At 42.2% G+C, this 17,940-nt stretch overlaps 1 protein-coding gene across 2 annotated transcripts in view; it reads right to left on the reverse strand.

The window, feature by feature from the left end:
* The window catches only part of PTCHD4 (patched domain containing 4), a gene marked incomplete at both ends in the record, with an annotated part of 167,498 nt that extends 150,204 nt beyond the window's left edge, over nt 1–17,294 (reverse strand). Inside the window, one exon of one of the 2 annotated variants that reach the window (XM_079781583.1) lies at nt 16,866–17,294. In XM_079781583.1, the coding sequence (XP_079637709.1) occupies nt 16,866–17,294 (429 nt within the window). Of the gene's footprint in view, nt 1–16,691 lie in introns of both variants that reach the window. The other variant, XM_079781582.1, reaches the window with a different exon arrangement.
* Between the last annotated feature and the right edge of the window lie 646 nt (nt 17,295–17,940).

Raw genomic sequence — 17,940 nt, forward strand, 5'->3', positions numbered from 1 at the left:
GCTGAAAAAGACGGTCTGTGACTTATCTCTGTAACTCCAGTGCCTAGCCCGTGGTCTGAAACAATGTAAGCATGGAACCCATCTCTATTGAGAAAAGCTATTCACTTGAGATAAGGCAAACACCCGGAAGGGGAGGTTTGGAGCAGGGAAGATACCTGTATATCTTTATAAAGAACAGAACATATGTGTTTAAGATTCAGGAGACATATCAATTTCCCAACCTTTAATGTTGGCTAAAACCAAGAAGGCCTGTGTGTGACAGAGTATGCAGCCAGAGAGGAGAAAGCCACGGGAACATAATGACCATCTCCAAAGTCACAGGTAGAGGATGGTTCAAAAATGACAGTAATGACCAGGGTTCCCCTTTACTGAAGAAAGAACAAATCGAATAGCAGTTTTAAAAAGATTTAAAGAATCATTTTCTTCTAGAGAGACACCAGTGAGTAGGTATGGAAGCAATTTATATATAACAGGGCTTTCTGAAGTGTGTAGATCAGATAACCTTCCCAAATCTGTCTCATTGACGCCTTGTGAAAATATATGCACATAATATGATGCTTATGTCAAACTCATTTAAGGTATGTCACAATTACTTAATAGGTTTTTTTAAATGTAAATAAAAGAGGAACCATTTCCCTATTTTGTGTGGCTCTGCAAAACAGAAGGCGAGTATGGATTCAACTTTGTAAAATGCTTTTAATTTTTGCCAGAAATAAGGTATTTAATATAAAGGTGGTACTGGGGAAACAAATAAGTGGCTTTCTCTGTGTAAAGCATGATTTCCAGTTACCAGCGACCATTGGTGCACATCACATCATTCACATTGACTAGGGGCACATCCTTTCACCTCACTGTATCCGTGATTTATAATTGCCATTTAAAAATAATAAGACAGTGAGTATAAGATTTGTGAACCCACTGGGATGCTAATGGAAAAGCTTTCTACTGACCCAAGAAGGGCATTTAGATTGTTATAGCTCCTATGTAGCTGAAATTACTTTAAATATTTATTGCACTTTAATGAACATACTTTTCCTTTAATTAGACATTGTGTTAATACTGTTTTAATATGGATTGACTTGCCACACTGATCTGGGGAAGCCAGGATTCCTATATGAATGAGTTGGAAGTCACAAGCTTGCCAAAATTAGTACTTAACCTTCCCAGAACTCATATGCCTAAAAAAGAAGCTAATATTATTTTCACAGGTGAAAAGATAGACGACGTAGGAGTTGGCTATACAGGGAGTGAATTTTGCCTAAGCTAAGGCTGGGAGTATTTTTGAATTCTTTAACGCCACACTTTTAATACTCAAAATGTGACAATTTAAAAGCCATTTATTCAGCACATATTTCCTTATCTCCTATGTGCGTATCAAAAGGATGGGCTAGCAGCCCTTGCCGGTTGTTCTCAGTGGTTAGAGCATGGGCCCATGGCCTGAATGGTCATGGGTTTGATTACAGTCAAGGGCACATACCTCGGTTGCAGGCTCCATTCCCAGCCCCTATTGGGGCGCATGTGGAAGGCAACCAATCAATGTGTCTCTCTCACATCGATGTTTCCCTCTGTCTCTCCCCTTCCCTTTCACTCTCTCTAAAAATCAATAGGAAAAATATCCTTAGGTAAGGCTTTAAAAAAAAGGATGCGCTAACTAAGGTTAGCATTAACAAACTGGTTACAAATTAGCAAACACTGACCACCTCAGTATATGAAAGAATTTAGGTGATCCTGATGGAAATCGAAGACTTAATAACAGCTTAATAAAAATTGAGTCTATTTCAAGTCCTAGTGTTATACTTCTTGGAGTTACCAAGATTTATTACCTTTGGCTCTATCACCATAATAATAAATATTTACTATGGGCCTAAGGTTTCCTTTATTAATCTCCTTGCTGAAATGTATTAAGCAATGATGCCTGTTAAAGTGTCAAGGGATATATCTTCCCAATGACTAGCAATCTAGGACATCTTTGAAGCACAGCAAATTGATTAAGATATCATATTTCTGGCAAGTCAGTCCCCGATTAGGGAATTACAGAAGACGATGAAGCTGTTGATTTTAGTCACAGAGTTCCCATGGAGGCAGTTTACCTGGTGGGGTGATGCTGATTGTGGTCAGGGCAAATGCTCTCCCCTTTGAGACCCCAGACTAAGCCTGAAGCTGAGGCTCAGGGAAAGCAGATTGTTCGCTATCCTCTCAACCTACACACCTGCAAAGTGGGTGGGTAAGATGGGGGATCGCTTTCAGTGTTTCTCAATCAGGATGTCCACTGGAATCGTATGAGAAGCTTCAGAAATGCCACTTCTCGGATCCTTTCCCCACAGAGTATGTGACACTTGGTCTGTGGAGGGGCCCCAGGCATCATATAATTGGAAAGTTCCTGAAGTGTTTATGAGAATCACTGAGCTATAGCAAGTGGAAAGAGGGAAAAATTACTGTGCAGTAGGATAAGCCACAAGGTACTCTTAGAAACTTAATCTTGGATGTGGTCCTTCACACAGCAATTTAGAGCATGTAGGAGTGGGTCTATAAATAAATCAGGTCTTTCTAATTTTTACCCAAGCCCTTTCTGGGGGCACCTACTCCCCTGGAACTTGTTGACCTATATTTGTATCTTGCTTTCATAAGGGCACATACCAAAGTGGCCTTTTAAATCACACAAGGAAATGCTCTTTTCCTACCGCTTCTGTTGACAAGCCAGAATATTTTGCTTTCTTCCTTATGCCTGTTAAAGATTGTTCAAAAACACCACCCCAGAAATACTCCAAAGATAAACAGTGAAGTAAATTCTGCCAGAGTCACTTGCCAGAATTTTGAGCAAGGAATAAAATAATTTTGGAAATGCTTATGAAAAAGTGAAAACAAACAGGATCAAAAAAAGGCATACACTGTATTTTATAGTGAAAGATGAAAACAAATTGTTTATAGAATCAGTGGTGGGATTGTAAGTGATTTTTCACTTGACATTCTAATCATTCCTTGGTGTTGCTATGATGCTGGGTTTATATAAAGAATAGCTACAATTTATTAAGAAACTACAAAGTGCCAGAAATTTTAAAAATCAGCAGAATGGATATTAATAATAGCATTTCTTAACATATAAAAGGCAGGGACAAAGGCATTAAGTAACATGTCTAAGGTCCTGCAGCTAGTAAATGAAGAAATTAAATTCAAACATAGGTTTGTCTGTTTCCTTTTTAGTACTCTCTTCTTCACTATTTACAAATTTTACTTTATTATTTTTCTTGATTGATTTTAGAGAGAGAGAGGGAGAGGGAGAGAGAGAGAGAGATGCACATCGATTTGTTGTTCCACTTATTTATGCATTCATTAGTTAGTTGCTTCTTGTATGTGCCCTGACTGGGGATCAAACCCACAACCTTGGCGAACTGGGCCAATGCTCTCACCAACTGAGCTACTGGCCAGGGCCATTATTTACAAATTTTAAAAGAGAAACTCAATCAATAAGCAGTTCCTCTATCTCAATCCATTAAGAAATTACCCCCCCCCCCACCACAATAAAAACATTTATTGCTTTAGACTAAATGAGCCAGCTTGTCAATGATTATAATTTTAACATCAATAAGGTTTCAGGATACTGAACTGAGAGAAAGATGAGAAGTGAGGATCTCTTGTCAATTTAGTTGTCAATTATCAAAATATTTTTCCCACAGGAAGAAGACAAGTGGAATCACATCAGTTTATAAACAATTTTTGAGATATGTTAACTAAATTATAAACTTGCATACTGTTTAGTGAGAGACATGCTGATAAGATGTGGTTAGTTTTAAAAAAAAAAAGTCACAAGTTTCTCAGTCTAGAAAAAACTCAATTCCTTAAAAAATAATCCCCAAGGGAAAGATGGTTGAAAAGAATGAAATGAAAATAAAAGTCAAGTTGCTGATGCCAGTTTTATGTGCTATTCCCTTAGAGACACATGCTCTACCTATGAAAAGGGGTCATAAACTAGTTCAGACCCTGAGCTTCTCACACCCCTCCCAGCCCTGGGAGCTCTAGCAGGGTGCATGTCTGTCTCCTGGGACACTCACTGGTGCCCCACTATTGCTGTCCTCATGCTGCCTTGCCCAGGCTCTGCCTCACCCACCCAGGAATGGGCCTCACACAGATCATCCCCCACCCCCCCCAATGGGCTTGTGCAGGAGCCTGGGAAGGGCTCGTTCCTGGGAAGGGAGAAATGACAGGCTTGACGTTTCCCACATTTCTTTTAAGCTTGAAATGTGACCAAGATATGATCCACACCCTTAAAACTTAGTAATCTTGAAGGAATATAAGATGAGTTCTCAATAGCATGTCTCTTTTATTGGTGCTGTTGTACAAATATTTGCTGGCATGCTGCATCTTTGTTTCAATGCAACATTTCGTTCATGGGAAGGGGAACCAAGCCTGTAGACACTGTGGGTTCAGATTTCAGCTGGCTACTATTGCAGCCTAAAATTTTCCACTAATTTGCACCCCTCATCTTCCTCCCTCCCTCCTTCCCTCCCTTCTTTCCTCCCTCCCTCCCTCCCTCCCTCCCTCCCTTCCTTCCTTCCTTCCTTCCTTCCTTCCTTCCTTCCTTCCTTCCTTCCTTCCTTCCTTCCTTTTCTCCTTCCTTCCTTTTTAAATGGGGAGCGGGAGTTCTCTTGTTCTTTATAGAATTCTCTGTGTTTTAAGAAATTAATTTCAATCTATTTTCAATGAAAATAGTAAAATAATTTCCTTTACATTTCATGACCTCTCTCAGTTTTGCTTATGAAATTCTCAATCCTACCTTATTCCAATGGTCAGTTAAATAAACTACCCTCTCCCCAATCTAATGATTATTAAATCTGAATACTGATAGATCCTTTCTTATACAAGAAAAAACTTCTAGACACACAGTGTTGACCTAAATTAATTAATTTATAATAAATGGCTGTTTTTAATATAGATATAGTTCTGCCTAATATGGACAGTTTCTTTTAAAATTTTTCAAATTGAAATAAAATTGTTTTAGGTGTGCTACATAATTATTTGATGCATGTATATACTATGAAATGATCACCACACTAAGTTTAGTTAATACCTCTCTCTTAACAACTTTAAAATATATAATACAGTGTTGTTAACTATAATTACCATGTTGTACATTATATTCCCCAGGACTTATTTTTTCTACAACTTAATTTATTTAATTAAGCTGTTGTGGTATATAAATATTTTTCATCTTCTCATAGATAAGATATAAAACCAAAGACATTTCTGTTAAATGGCATCTTGATCCAGTGTACTCTTCAGATAAATTTTCCCATTCATTCATTCAATTTTCATTTTACTCGCAAATAATCACTTGAAACAATTAAAACCATAATGTACCCGGGCTTCCTAAGGCCAGAACATAGACATGAGGACACATTAAAAGGAACTTCAATTTCACTTGCTTGCATCCCCACTTGAATAATACAGGAACTCTGGCCCCTGCAAACTCTCACCCACACATTTGGGGGAGTCCTTAGAATATCCTTACTATTTCCCAACTGGAGCTTTCATGGTCTTCCTTCAGCCCCCTGACCGATGACCATTACTGTGAGTAACAACTGGAGTGGATCCCTATGATGCTTTGAAGTCTGCTGGGGTTGTCAGATATGATTCTGTGAACGCCCAGAGTGCTCAGCTGCCTGATAAAATATGGGACACCAAATTAAATCTACCTTTTGGGTAAATAATGCAATATATAGGGCATACTTGTACTAAAAAAGTATTCTTTGCTTATCCAAAATTCAAATTTAATTAGGTGTCTTGTATTTTTATTTGCTTCATCTGTCAGCCCTACCAAATGCCCAAGCCATGTTATGTTCCCTGCAGCCTCACCTGTCCACCTTCTGCTGGCTCCTTGTCTCTAAGCACAAAGTTATGTTGCTTGTGCCTCAGGTATCTCAGGAGCACTCATGAAAACAGTTTTAATATCTTTCTGTGGCCATCTCTGATTCTGGTTCAGGCACAGCCTGAGAATGTCACACTGAGACTGGGATGGGCTTTCTTCCTGTTCCCCTGCAACTTCCCCAAAGGCTTGCCCTACAGACCTCCTCCTTATTGGTTAGCATCTACCAGGCAAATCTATGGGCTACCAGCCTATTGGTTTCTTAGGCAAATGCAGTTAAATCTCAGCAAAGACTTGTGACAAATCCAAAATACAAATAATACTGTGATTAGGGGAACTGCCTTCAAAGTACCTCCAACGTGTATGGAAATGTTTTCTTTCTTGGGAAGCACTTACAAAAGCTTTGTGGAAACATGAAGTGGCTTTGGGGGCTCAGCTTTTAAGAGATGCGTGTGAATTTGAGAGTGTAAAAGAGATTCCAATCAAAATGAAAAGTGTAAATGGAGATGAGGAAAAAAGAAAGTTCAGGATGATTTTATTTTGGGGTTTGGTTGCAGCAGGTGGTGTATTGCAACCTGAAACTACAAATAAAATTGGGGGCCTGGCCAAGGAAAGTTCGCAGTGGTCATGGTCAAAAGTGTGTAATTTTTTCTCCAGGCAATGGGAAGCCCTTGCAAGATTTGGTTAGTGGAAAATATAACCAAGAAATGCAGAGGATCCTGTTATGTAGGCTAGGTTCCAACTGTGAGAAGTTATGTGAGAGAGGTTAGATCATCACATAAATAAAACAGGTAATGAAGGCTTAAAGGAAGATAAATTTGAAAAGGAGACCTCGGTAACCCATTATAATCAAAAGAGGAGGTTTAAAAATTCCCCATGTCTATGCCACTTCTAGACTAATTAAATCAGAATCTCTGGAGATGAGACTCATGACATCAGTCTTCTCAAAGCTCCCTTTGACCTCAGCCACGATGGAGCACTAAAACTACAGAACTGTGGTTCTCACACTCCAGCAGGAGTCAGAATAGTCTAGAGGGCTTGTTGGACCCCACCCCCAGAGATTCAACAAATCTGGAATGAGCTCTGATAATTTACATGTCTTATCAAGTTCCCAGGTGATGGGGATGCTGTTGGTACAAGGACCCCACTTTGAGAAGGTCTGCTGCAGAGTGATCAGGGCCGGGTAGTTAATTAGATATACCTTGTGTATATATATATATTGGCTGGGTTGGAAAGAAAGGAGAAGTTAATCATAGGTAACAGATTCTGAGCCTGAGAACATGACAGAATAGAGATGCCATTAAAAGTGTTTTAGACATGGAAGAAAATAGATGTTTGGCTTGAATGAGAATTTTGAGAGAACAGACATTGAAAAAGTCTGTTTCATGGGAATAATTATAAATAGGAGAATAACAAGGGCAGTGAGCCACAATCAGAGACATACAAGGAAAACCAAATGTCACAGAAGCCGAGAGGAGAAAGTGGTCCAGACTAGCTCTGTTGAGACTACCACAAAAATGCACCCTCTGTGACACTTCCAAATCCAGTAACCATCGAAACCTAGGTCCCATACTTGCCTTATCTGCCTTTTACTGTCCTTAGCAAACAGACCTCACATTCATAATGGGAACCCTGGAGGAAGCTCAAGCTTTTTAGTGCAAAAGAAGAGAGCTCTATGTCCCTCATGTTGCACTTACTAAGAAAATAGCAATAACTACCACAGCATAGATTTTCAACTCTGAGGGTTGAAGAAAAAAAGGGTTCTTCATATAATTATGAGGTTCACAAGAAAGTCAATTAATCAATTCCGAATAAGGGCACAGTGTCAGTGCTTAATGAGTGAAACCACTAGCATGTAAGAATTTACAATGAACCAGGTGCTGTTCTACGTGCTATGTACCCTTCTTACTCAGAGGGTGGCTCATGGACCAGGGGCCTCAGAATCACTGGCTGACACAGAGTTCGAGAAGCACTGCTTCGGTATCACGAGCTCACTAATCCACTCAATGCTGAGAGGTAGGGGCTATGATGAAGGAACTAAATTACAAAGTTAAAATACTGTGCAAGGTCATAGAGCTAATGCAGTGGAGAAAGATATAAACCTAGGAAATCTAGGTTCATAGACTCTCTTCTAACTTGTGTTACACCACCTGGCAAGAGAATCTTACCATAGCCCTCGGCACCCTCACTATCATCACTCTTTAACATCCATCCACAGTGGCTTTCGCTCCATGCATCTAAGCGACCATGTCCTCCCCATTGTAGTCTTGCTTCTACCGTCTAACACACCCTTGAGGAATGTGAACTCCCTTCAGGTCTCAGCTCACAGTCACTTCCTCAGGAAAGTGATTTCTAACACCCCCAAGTCTTCATATCCTACTCTCACAGCACCATGTACTTTTCCTCCATGATAACCTATGAGATTTTTGTCTTTTTCCCTAGACTTCAGCTCCCGAAAGGCAAGCACCACATCTGCTTTGTTCCTTGCTGAATCTGGAACAGATACTTAAAATAGTTAACCAAACGGATGTGTATATGAATGTCTTGCCCACATTAGTATGACCTGCAGTGACAATCGGAACTGAACATTCCCTCCCTCCATGTAATCAAGAGACCTGGTGAGGTGAGAGACCAGACTGCACATTCAAAGGGAAGTGTAATCTTTGAGGCTGAACCCTAAATAGCCCGCCAAGCCTCCATCTGCCAGGAACACCTGGAGCTGCGTTCAGACCTTCTGAAACCATGAGGACCCTTTAAACATGTTTCCGCTTTTCAAAACCCAGCGCCTGTGCTGTGCCTTCTGCCTCTGAGACTGCAAAGGGAGAGCGGCCCAGGTGTGGCCTCTCCATGTTGGGAGGGTAGTTGTGGAGGGAAAATACTGGCTGTTCTAACACAAATCCCGTAACTAAACACAGTCCATTCATTTTGAGTGCTGCTCATCAGGTAGCTTTCAGAGGCCCTGAATTCCCCTGAATGGCGGAGAATAACTTTGATTTCAGTGAATGGCTCACCATAATAATCATAACAATCCTGTCTGAGGAAAGCATAGATTGCAAGGTTCCTTTCAAAAGACACACCACTGTAATCGGGTGTTTCATCCCCCCCAAATACTCTTGCTCCTATGTATAGTTCCCATACCTTGTGTTCTCGTAATATTAACATAATTAGTCTAACTCGGGTTTAATGTTGCTACTATTGTGACATAACTGCAAAGAGGCTTGAGAAAAATGCTGCTAATTTTTCTCTTAAAGAGATAGATTTGATTTCAACATTTTGGGGAAATATTGAACAACAGCAATCAGCTTTAGGTTTAAGCAGGTGACAGGCCCAGTTACAGATGATAGAGATGAAGGTTTCTCACTGTGGAGCAGCTGCTTAATAATTCTCCAGGCGTTTCTTCAATGTCTCTACCACGCAGTTAAATGATATGGCTATGAGCTCAAATACTCTTTTTTTTTCTTATGGTGTTTTTGTTACTTTAAACTCAAGCCATGGCTCAGCCAGCGTGGCTCAGTGGTTGAGCATCAACCTATGAACCAGGAGGTCATGGTTCGATTCCAGGTCAGGGCACATGCCTGGATTTGGAGCACAATCCCCAGCAGGGAACATGCAGGAGGCAGCCAATCAATGATTCTGTCTCAGCATTGATGTTTCTAGCTCTCTTTCCCTCTCCCTTCCTCTCTGAAATCATTAAAAATATCTATTTTTTTTAAAAGACAAATCAAAACTCAAGCCATGAATGAGCAATACCAAGGTCAACCTTTGTTTTAGACCTGCGCTTCTCAAACTCCTTGGGAGCTTGTTAAAATGAGTTTCTGGTCCATAGGTCTGCGCTGAGACCTGGGGAGTTTTCATTTCTAACAAGCTGCTGGGTGCTGCTGCTGCTGGTCCGTACACAGCACTACGAGAAGTATGGTCTTAGAGAACACAACAAAATTAGTTTTGTGGCAAATTAGCTTTGTCTTGCAATTCAAGTTGGCACGCTTTTAAGTCGGAAGTATTGCCTAAATGTTTCCTTTTGCCAGGGCTGTGATGAATGTAACTCTATCCACCGCAGATGGTCAGAATGATCACAGAAATGAGTCACTCCCATGATTCCACCCTGGGGTGAGGGGGCTGAGTTAGGGAAGAAATGGACCTGCTGTCCATCTAGAGCTGTCTTATGCAAATCTAGAATCCTGGAATTTCCAGACATCCTCTTTAACAATGTTGATATTAAGCATATGTAGAAGTGTCTGGACGTATCTGGAATAGGTGTGGACATATGCTGATCAACTCTGAAACTGTATTAAAAGCAATGTGGTCCAATCATGGTGTAATAGCTAATGGGTTAAAATAAAAAAATATTCTTCAAACAGTATATTTTGAAAAGCACATCCCAGCTTGTTTCATTTAAAATAATGTTTACAGTAGAACCGATAAAGAAAAAAAACACACTTTTAATTCTTGCTTAGCACAGCAGGAGAGGCAAAGGAGTGGTTTTCTTTTCTTTTGGGGGGGATTTGGGGGGAGGGAGTTGGACTGGCCTTAGTCCCTTCCACACTTCCACCATGCTGTATGTCTCTGCCTTCTCCCCACCCTACTCCCAGTGGTGGTCACCGGCCACTGAGGAAACCACCATCAGCTCAGCTGATGGTAAGGAAATGAGAACAATGCAGAGAATTTTTTACTTTCTGTTTTTTAAAACCCTCTCTTAACTCTTGAATTTCAAAAATGGAAAGAAACATAAATACTTCCAAAAATTATTTTTAATTTCATTTAAAGTAAGTTTTTGTTGAAACCAAGGAGCAGGATTTAGTCCCGATACCAAGCAAGTCTTTTGCCTATTTTGGTGCCGTGAAAAATTTCATAAACAAACTCACCCTGTTACCATGACTAGGAAATATATGTGCAACAATTTAGTTAGGACACCATAAGTAACACCATTCAACAGCATAGTTCAAATCTAATCAAGAAAAATCTTCACTCTAAAGGAAAAATATTTTAGAATATATCCCCAAATATACTATAACTAGAGGCCTGGTGCATGGAAATTCATGCACTGGAGGGGGTTCTCTCAGCCTGGCCTGCCCCCTCTCACAGTCCGAGAGCCCTCAGGGGCGGGAGGTGACTGGGCGATCAGGGGAAGGTGATGCCCCCATCACACCTCTGCTGCTGCCACTGCCAGCAGCGCAAGCCTCAGCTGGCCCTGGTTACCTGAGCCTTGGGCGGCCCTGGGAGGCTGGGCAGCCGCCATCTGAGGCATGCCTGTGCCTTGGGCCAGCCCTGGGCAGCTGGGCAGCTGACATCCCAGGGTTGCCTGTGCCTCGGGCCAGCCCTGAATGGCTGGGGGGCTGAGGGGACTGGGGGACTCTGAAGGCAGGTGCGCGGAGCAGCCAGGCCCGCAGCCTGCCACCCGGGCTGAGGGGACTGGGTGCTGCCATCTTGTGTCTGTGGGTGCCACCATCTTTGAGGGTGTGGCAGTCAATTAGCATATTCCCTCCATATTGGCTGTGGGTGCCACCATCTTTGTGAGGGTGTGCAAGTCAATTAGCATATTCCCTCTTTATTAGATAGGATGATACTTACTATTACACGATGGACTGTTACAGAAAAAATCCTGGAACTTGAAGCCCAGATTGGGGCTTGTGCAACAACTGTTCTTTAAAGACCTGGGGTTAGAACTTAGGTCTCCTGAATATTTCTCAATTTAGTCCTCATTGTGTTATTGTATTATTCCATGGTATCTCAGCAATCCTTTTTTCCTGATGCCAATCTAAGGTAGAAATACTCAAGCCCATCTGGCACCTAAGCCCATGAATCAGAACCTTGGGTCACATTACACAGATTCCCACTTAAGGATGATCCTAGAGCCTCACTCGAATTTGTTCTGAATTGACGTGAAATTATATTAAAGGTGAAATCATGGGCCAGTGAGGAATTTGCTAAACTCTTGTGGCAGGTTCCACAGTAAATACAGAGTAGGAGTTTTCCCAAACTGCAAGCTTTACTCCCTCATGGGCAGATCAGCCTCACTTCATCTTCCTCAGGGCTGGCCTTGCTGACTGAGCAGGGGGGCTGCTGTGAAAGAGCATTAGTGATCTTTTAACATGGATTTCACATGGCTTGGGATTTATAGCCCCAGTTCTTCCTTAGTACAAAGGGCTGTTGTTACAGAGAATGATGCAGGAAGTACTAGTACCTAACATAGCACTGCGGTTAAGAATATGAAGGTCAGGGCCAGCCAGCATGGCTCAATGGTTGAGTGCCGACCTATCAACCAGGAGGTCACAGTTCTATTCCCAGTCAGGACATATGCCTTGGTTGTGGGCTCAATCTCCAGTGTGGGCGTGCAAGAGGCAGCCAATCAATGATTCTCTCTCATCATTGATGTCTCTATCTCTCTCTCTCCCTCTCCCGTCCTCTCTGAAATCAATAAAAATATATTTTTTTAAAAAGAATATGAAGGTCAGTATAGACAGATCCGGATTTAAGTTCCAGCTTCAAAATGCCCTACCGTGGGACTTCAACATCGCTTAATCTCTTGGTCTTTAGTCTCCTTACCTCTAAAATGGAAATAAAGACTCCCTCTGGCTCAGACTTGTAAACATGACAGACTGTATATAAAACACCGACATCACTTAGGACACAACCTGAACATTCAGTAAGGTAGCCATGTTTTTTCCTAAATCAGAGAAGATCCTGACATGGATGTCTTAAGAGGTTTTAGAATGAATTAGGGAAAGAAGTCTATGGAATAACTTTTCTTGCAATCTCTAAAGATATTGTTAGTGTTCAGTTTCCATGTTGGCTTAAGTTGTCCTTCCATTGAGATAGGAACTAAAAAAACAATGGCAACATTTTCCACAACTGGGAAGATGTAGTCCACATGTACCCAAAGAAACACTGTTTTGTTAAAAAGCAGAAAGTGTTCCTTTGTTCCTATTCCTAAATATGGTACATTGAAGGATATACACTCCACTTAAACACGTGTCCAGAGGTATGGTATTAGTGGAACTTAATCGGAAGAACAGGCTGCAGGGGAATCAAATCTGTGTCATTCCTTTCTCACCATTTGCCATGCAGCACATTTGTCTGTTTCTTCTTTATTTGTTTTTTCACTGTGGCCAAAATAAAGAACAGGGGACATATGGGAATTGTTTCCTTTCTTGGAACTAGCCAGATGGAAAAGTGCAGCCATGATGGCCTACCTAAGAGGCAGAAAAATATTACCTACAACACCTGAGCCCCTTGAATTATAATGAAAACACATTTTGAAGTTCAGAGTAGTCCTTGCTTAATGACTCTGAGTGCCAGTCTCATTTTAATCACGAGACTAGTTTCAACAATAAGTATGTATTTAACTGAAATTTTCAAAATGGATGTTTTAAAAGTTGAAAAAAAAAAGACCCCCAAATTATTGGGGTCAAAAATACTTTATAGAAATCAGAAAAATGTAGATAATGGCTTAAAAAAAAAAGTGTGTCACAGAAGTTTGAAAAGTGATGATGATTTTGTGATAGTACAGCATAAATGTACAAATTAATCAACCTACTAATCAATGATGTGACTACTATCTACATAGACCCAGACAAGGTTGGGCTGGAGGAATGTGAATAGTATAGAAGGAATGTAAGACATGGCCTTTGCGCCTAATCAGAGATATAACGACATAAAGATTATAATGATAGGCACAATGATGGAGTTCACATTATATAGGTGTAGGGATTTCAGATTTTGGCCTCTTTTCTACACAGTTTTCAAAAATGTGTATATTTCATTTCTTCTGTAGTATTACTCTAAGCTGACTGGAGCTTTTTTCATGCCAGCTTTATCTGAGCCTCTGTTTAGAATTCTATACTAGCAACTTTCTGTGTCCCTGCTTGTCTGGATCACCTTGTCAAGATAATCATGTTTATCAGAAGTCCTAAACCTTTCTGTGTTCAGGACTACTTGGGTGTATTAATAATATTTGGAAGACGCCCTTATGATTGTCATAACTAAGGTGTTTGACCACTCCATTCTGTCAATCAGTGTTTAGACATCTTCAGACTACCTCTAAGCTATATCATGTCAGGAAAATGCCAATTCCTAGTCATATTATCCAGCCACTGCTATTTATTTGGCATTTTTCTTCAACTTCTGGTTCCCTGCCCACCAAGAACATCTTCCAGCATTAAAATTTTCCATATTGTCTAGAGTTGGAAAGATTGGTGATCCAAATATGAGAGAAGAAAGCAAATGAATTAGAGGGTCACAAAATGTACATATAAAAATTTTCCCTCCAACCTCATAGGCCAGAAAGTCTCTAACTTCAGCATATGTCAGCATCGTAGGGACAGTCTTTGAATATCACTGCCACACATGACTTAAAAAGTTATTTCCAAATAACATGCAATTGAAATAAAAGACCATATCCCTTTGCTGTGTGCCAGGCAGTTCTTAACCTGAAAGTCATCGGAGGCCCTTTGATAGGATTCTAAGTATCCACGTTACTCCACAAATTATATTTTATATTGCATTAGCTTGTACGAGATTACATCTGGATGCTTGAGAGGGCCCATTGTTCTCAGAAGATTCTTAAAAAATTCATTTACCCAAACAAAGCTTAAGGACACCACTGATGTCTGCAGCGAGAGTCAAGCCAACACATTTGAGGAGACATTGACATTGGAATATAGCAGAATAAGGGCTTTACAGTTTATAGAACCAATATATAATTCAGTTATTTTTATGGTTAGTGGATAATTCTACTTTTACTACATTGACCTTCGTAATCTATTACTCCATTCCTTTATGATTATCTTCTGACTTCTACCAAGATGTAGATCGACCAACCAATCAGGCAACAAGTTTAGATGGAGCCCCTCTTATAGGCCTAGCATGGAGTTGGCTTAATGATAGACCCAAAAATTGCAGAGTCCCTGCTTACAGGTAACTCTGGGTGGGAACACGGACATCTACTGCTTTTAAGCCCCATGAGGGTAAGAACACTGACTTTTATGCCTCAAACTCCATCTCACATGTTGAGAGGACCACCTGGTAAATCGTAGGAGCACAACTAACAATTATTAAATAGGTGAATTAAAGGCCTCAGGCGTCTGTACTATAAATGTCATAATGATATTATCAGATAAACAAAATATCCACCCACAGTGGCTGATTGACCAAAGCTCTTACACCTAGAGAATACTGCTGAATAAAGGAAAAAAGAGACCCAACTAAGAAGGCATATCAATAAACTGCAAACTAGCCTCAATAGGGAAAACTAACTGAAGTTTCAAACCTTTCTTTACACTAGACGTTGGCATAGAAAAGAACTCAGTTAAAAGGCTATAGCTGGAAAGATCACTCTCCTTTTGTTTAGCAAGCAATAATGCTGATGTAAAGGATTCAGAAAATGAAAAGCATGCTGCCCAACCACATATATTCATCATACTCCCTTCAATAAGTGTGAAGCAGACAAGCCCTTACCTAGATTTCAAGCTGAGGAATCATCCGCCCAGTTTCACTAAAGCTCAAGGGGCTGTTCAACTAAACGAGGGGCTGAAACCCTGTCAGCCTCCGGATGCACTTAATAAGGACAGCATGTTAAAAGCAGGCAGGTGATGAGGTTTCCTGAGGAATCCCTAGTTTCTAAGTGCATGAAATCCTCCTTCAGTTCAGGAAAAAGAGGCTTTTGATCTCAAAAATCGTGAGAAAATTATTTTGTGTGCATAGATGCTGACTATATCAGATAAACTGAAATATTAGTGATTTCCTATAGTTAGGCCATCCATTTATTGAACCTGGGGTTCCTCCTATTCCATCATCCCTATGGAAACACACACACATCATCATCATCATCACACACATTAGAAGAAAGAAAATTCCTTCTTCTGGGGAAACACCTGTCTTGGGAATACTTGGCTGTGCAGCTTCTGAGCCAGCATAGGGTCGAGCATACAAATGGTGCAGTGACTCTTTAGAAGTCACATTTGTCCCTGAAACTTCAGTCACCTGGAGACTGCATGCCTCATTGCCCGCAGCAGCTCAATCCTGACAGTGTAGGATGAGTTCAGAAATCTCATTGGAGCAACCCAACTTGAATTGAGCGTTTAAACAGCACAATATTTTTAGTGCTGAAATAACCATCCTTTGCAATTTTTGCTGATTGTGGACTTTTTTTCTTTTCTTTTGCTATTATAATAATCTTGCCTTGGTTTGGATATTTTCATGGGAAGAAGATAACAGGGCTCAGGGAACTAGTACATCAGTTAGCTGCACATTCCCATTTTCACACAGAGAAAATCCCTGCTCCTTTTGCTATGCAAACACACATACACACAATTCCTGGAATCCCAACTGCATTCATACCCACTGCTCTCAGACAGACTCACACCAGGCACCGAGACACAAACTCCCTGCATGTCAAAATCAAGCCAGGCTGAAGATGCAAATAGGTGGATATGGCGCCAGGTGGATGTGTAATCAGTAATAAGAAATACATTGAGCCCCATAATGAAAAGAAATCCCCCAAATTGTTCAGAACTCCCCCTCCCCCTTCCATTCACTGATTTATTAACCCTGAACAAAGATGTAATTGCAGGGTCTCAGAAATAATTTTTTTTTTCCTTTTTTTTTCATTTTTTGGCATTTGTTTTGTTTGACTTTGAATATTCTTAATATCTAGTCATACCATTCATTGCCTGTTTTCTTCACTCAGTTGCCCATCTTTCCCCCCCCAAAATGAAAGAAGCGTCAGCTTCTGAGTCTTAAGGATGAGTGAGACCTCTGCATTTTCTTTGCTTGTTTAGGGCAAGAAATGAAGTGCTGCCTCTTTAACTGGCAGAAGCATGCAGGAGGAGCATACCTTTAATTTAGTGTTGGGATACCTCACTTGCACCCTGGCTGTTGTCTTATTGGAGACGGCAGCCTGCCTGAGATCCTCTAGCACTGAAATAATATCATCCAGCACGCATTTCTTATCCTGATTTCTCAACACACACAGATGGGAAAAAGTATAATTATAGCCCTTGTGGTTCACCTTCATTTCCAGCACGGCTCGGTGGGTCTGCAGGATCCCCTCAGCATGGAGCAAAATATTGTCCCCGGGTGGGGAGAGGAGGATCACCCTGCCATACCTCCCAGGGGTGTGTAAGTCCGAATAGAGCTGGCTTTTGGACTGGTCCAGGGGGAAAAGGCTGCTGGCCAGGCTGCGCTCGATCTTGGCCAGGCTGTGGCTGGGAGCGACCAGGCGCTCCAGGTCGCTCTCGGGCTGGAAGTGGTTGAGCGCGCTGAGGCCGAAGGTGATGGTCAGGACTGCGGGCACGGTGAGGAAAAAGACCGGGTGCCGGCTCACGCACAAGCCCAGCCTGTGGCAGAACGACTGGAGCCCTCTGCGAAGCACCTGCCGCAGCAGCATCCTCCACCAGATCCAGCTTGCAGGCGCTCCCGGCCGTCTTAAAAAGCACATGTGACACGTGTAAGCGCCAGGCTACCCGGGTCTCCCGCATCCCGCCCCCTTGGGGACGAAACCCCCTCCCCACCGCTGCCGCCGCCGCCGCCTCCCCGCCCCCTCCGCGCTCACCCCGGACCCCTCCGCCTGGTCTTTCCCCGGCCCCACCTCCATGCGCTCCACTACTCTTTCAAACACTGCAGCAAGTTGCAGTAAGGCGGGCAAATAGCGACCGCGCGCTGCGGGGGCACCGCGGGGCCCACCCCCTCCCCGGCCGGCCTCCCCGCGCCCGCCCGCCCGCCTCCGCGCCCCCTCTCACCGCACGAGCTGCGATCCCGCGGACTAGCCCTTCATCTCGCTGCTGCAGTCCCCCGGCCTCGCTCGCTGGAGGCGGTTCCGTGCGGAGCGTCCCACAGATGTGGATTTCCTCTCCGTCCTGGTGGGGTTTGGCGCCGAACGGGAACCATGTGCCTCGGTGTTGTAAGAAGCAGACATGTGCCCCATAAACGGGAGGGGAGGAGGGGGGCGGGGGTGCGGGAGGGGGCGTGGAGGGGAGTGGAAGGGCGAGAGGGGGGGGGAGCCGCTAAGCTTTTCCTTTCTTAAGATGCTGCCAGTTATTTTTAGAGTTTTGTTTTCCCTCTTTCCTCCCCGCTGGAGTGAATGG

The sequence above is a fragment of the Cnephaeus nilssonii genome, assembly GCF_951640355.1.
Source record: "Cnephaeus nilssonii genome assembly, chromosome: 9".
NCBI lineage: Eukaryota > Metazoa > Chordata > Mammalia > Chiroptera > Vespertilionidae > Cnephaeus > Cnephaeus nilssonii.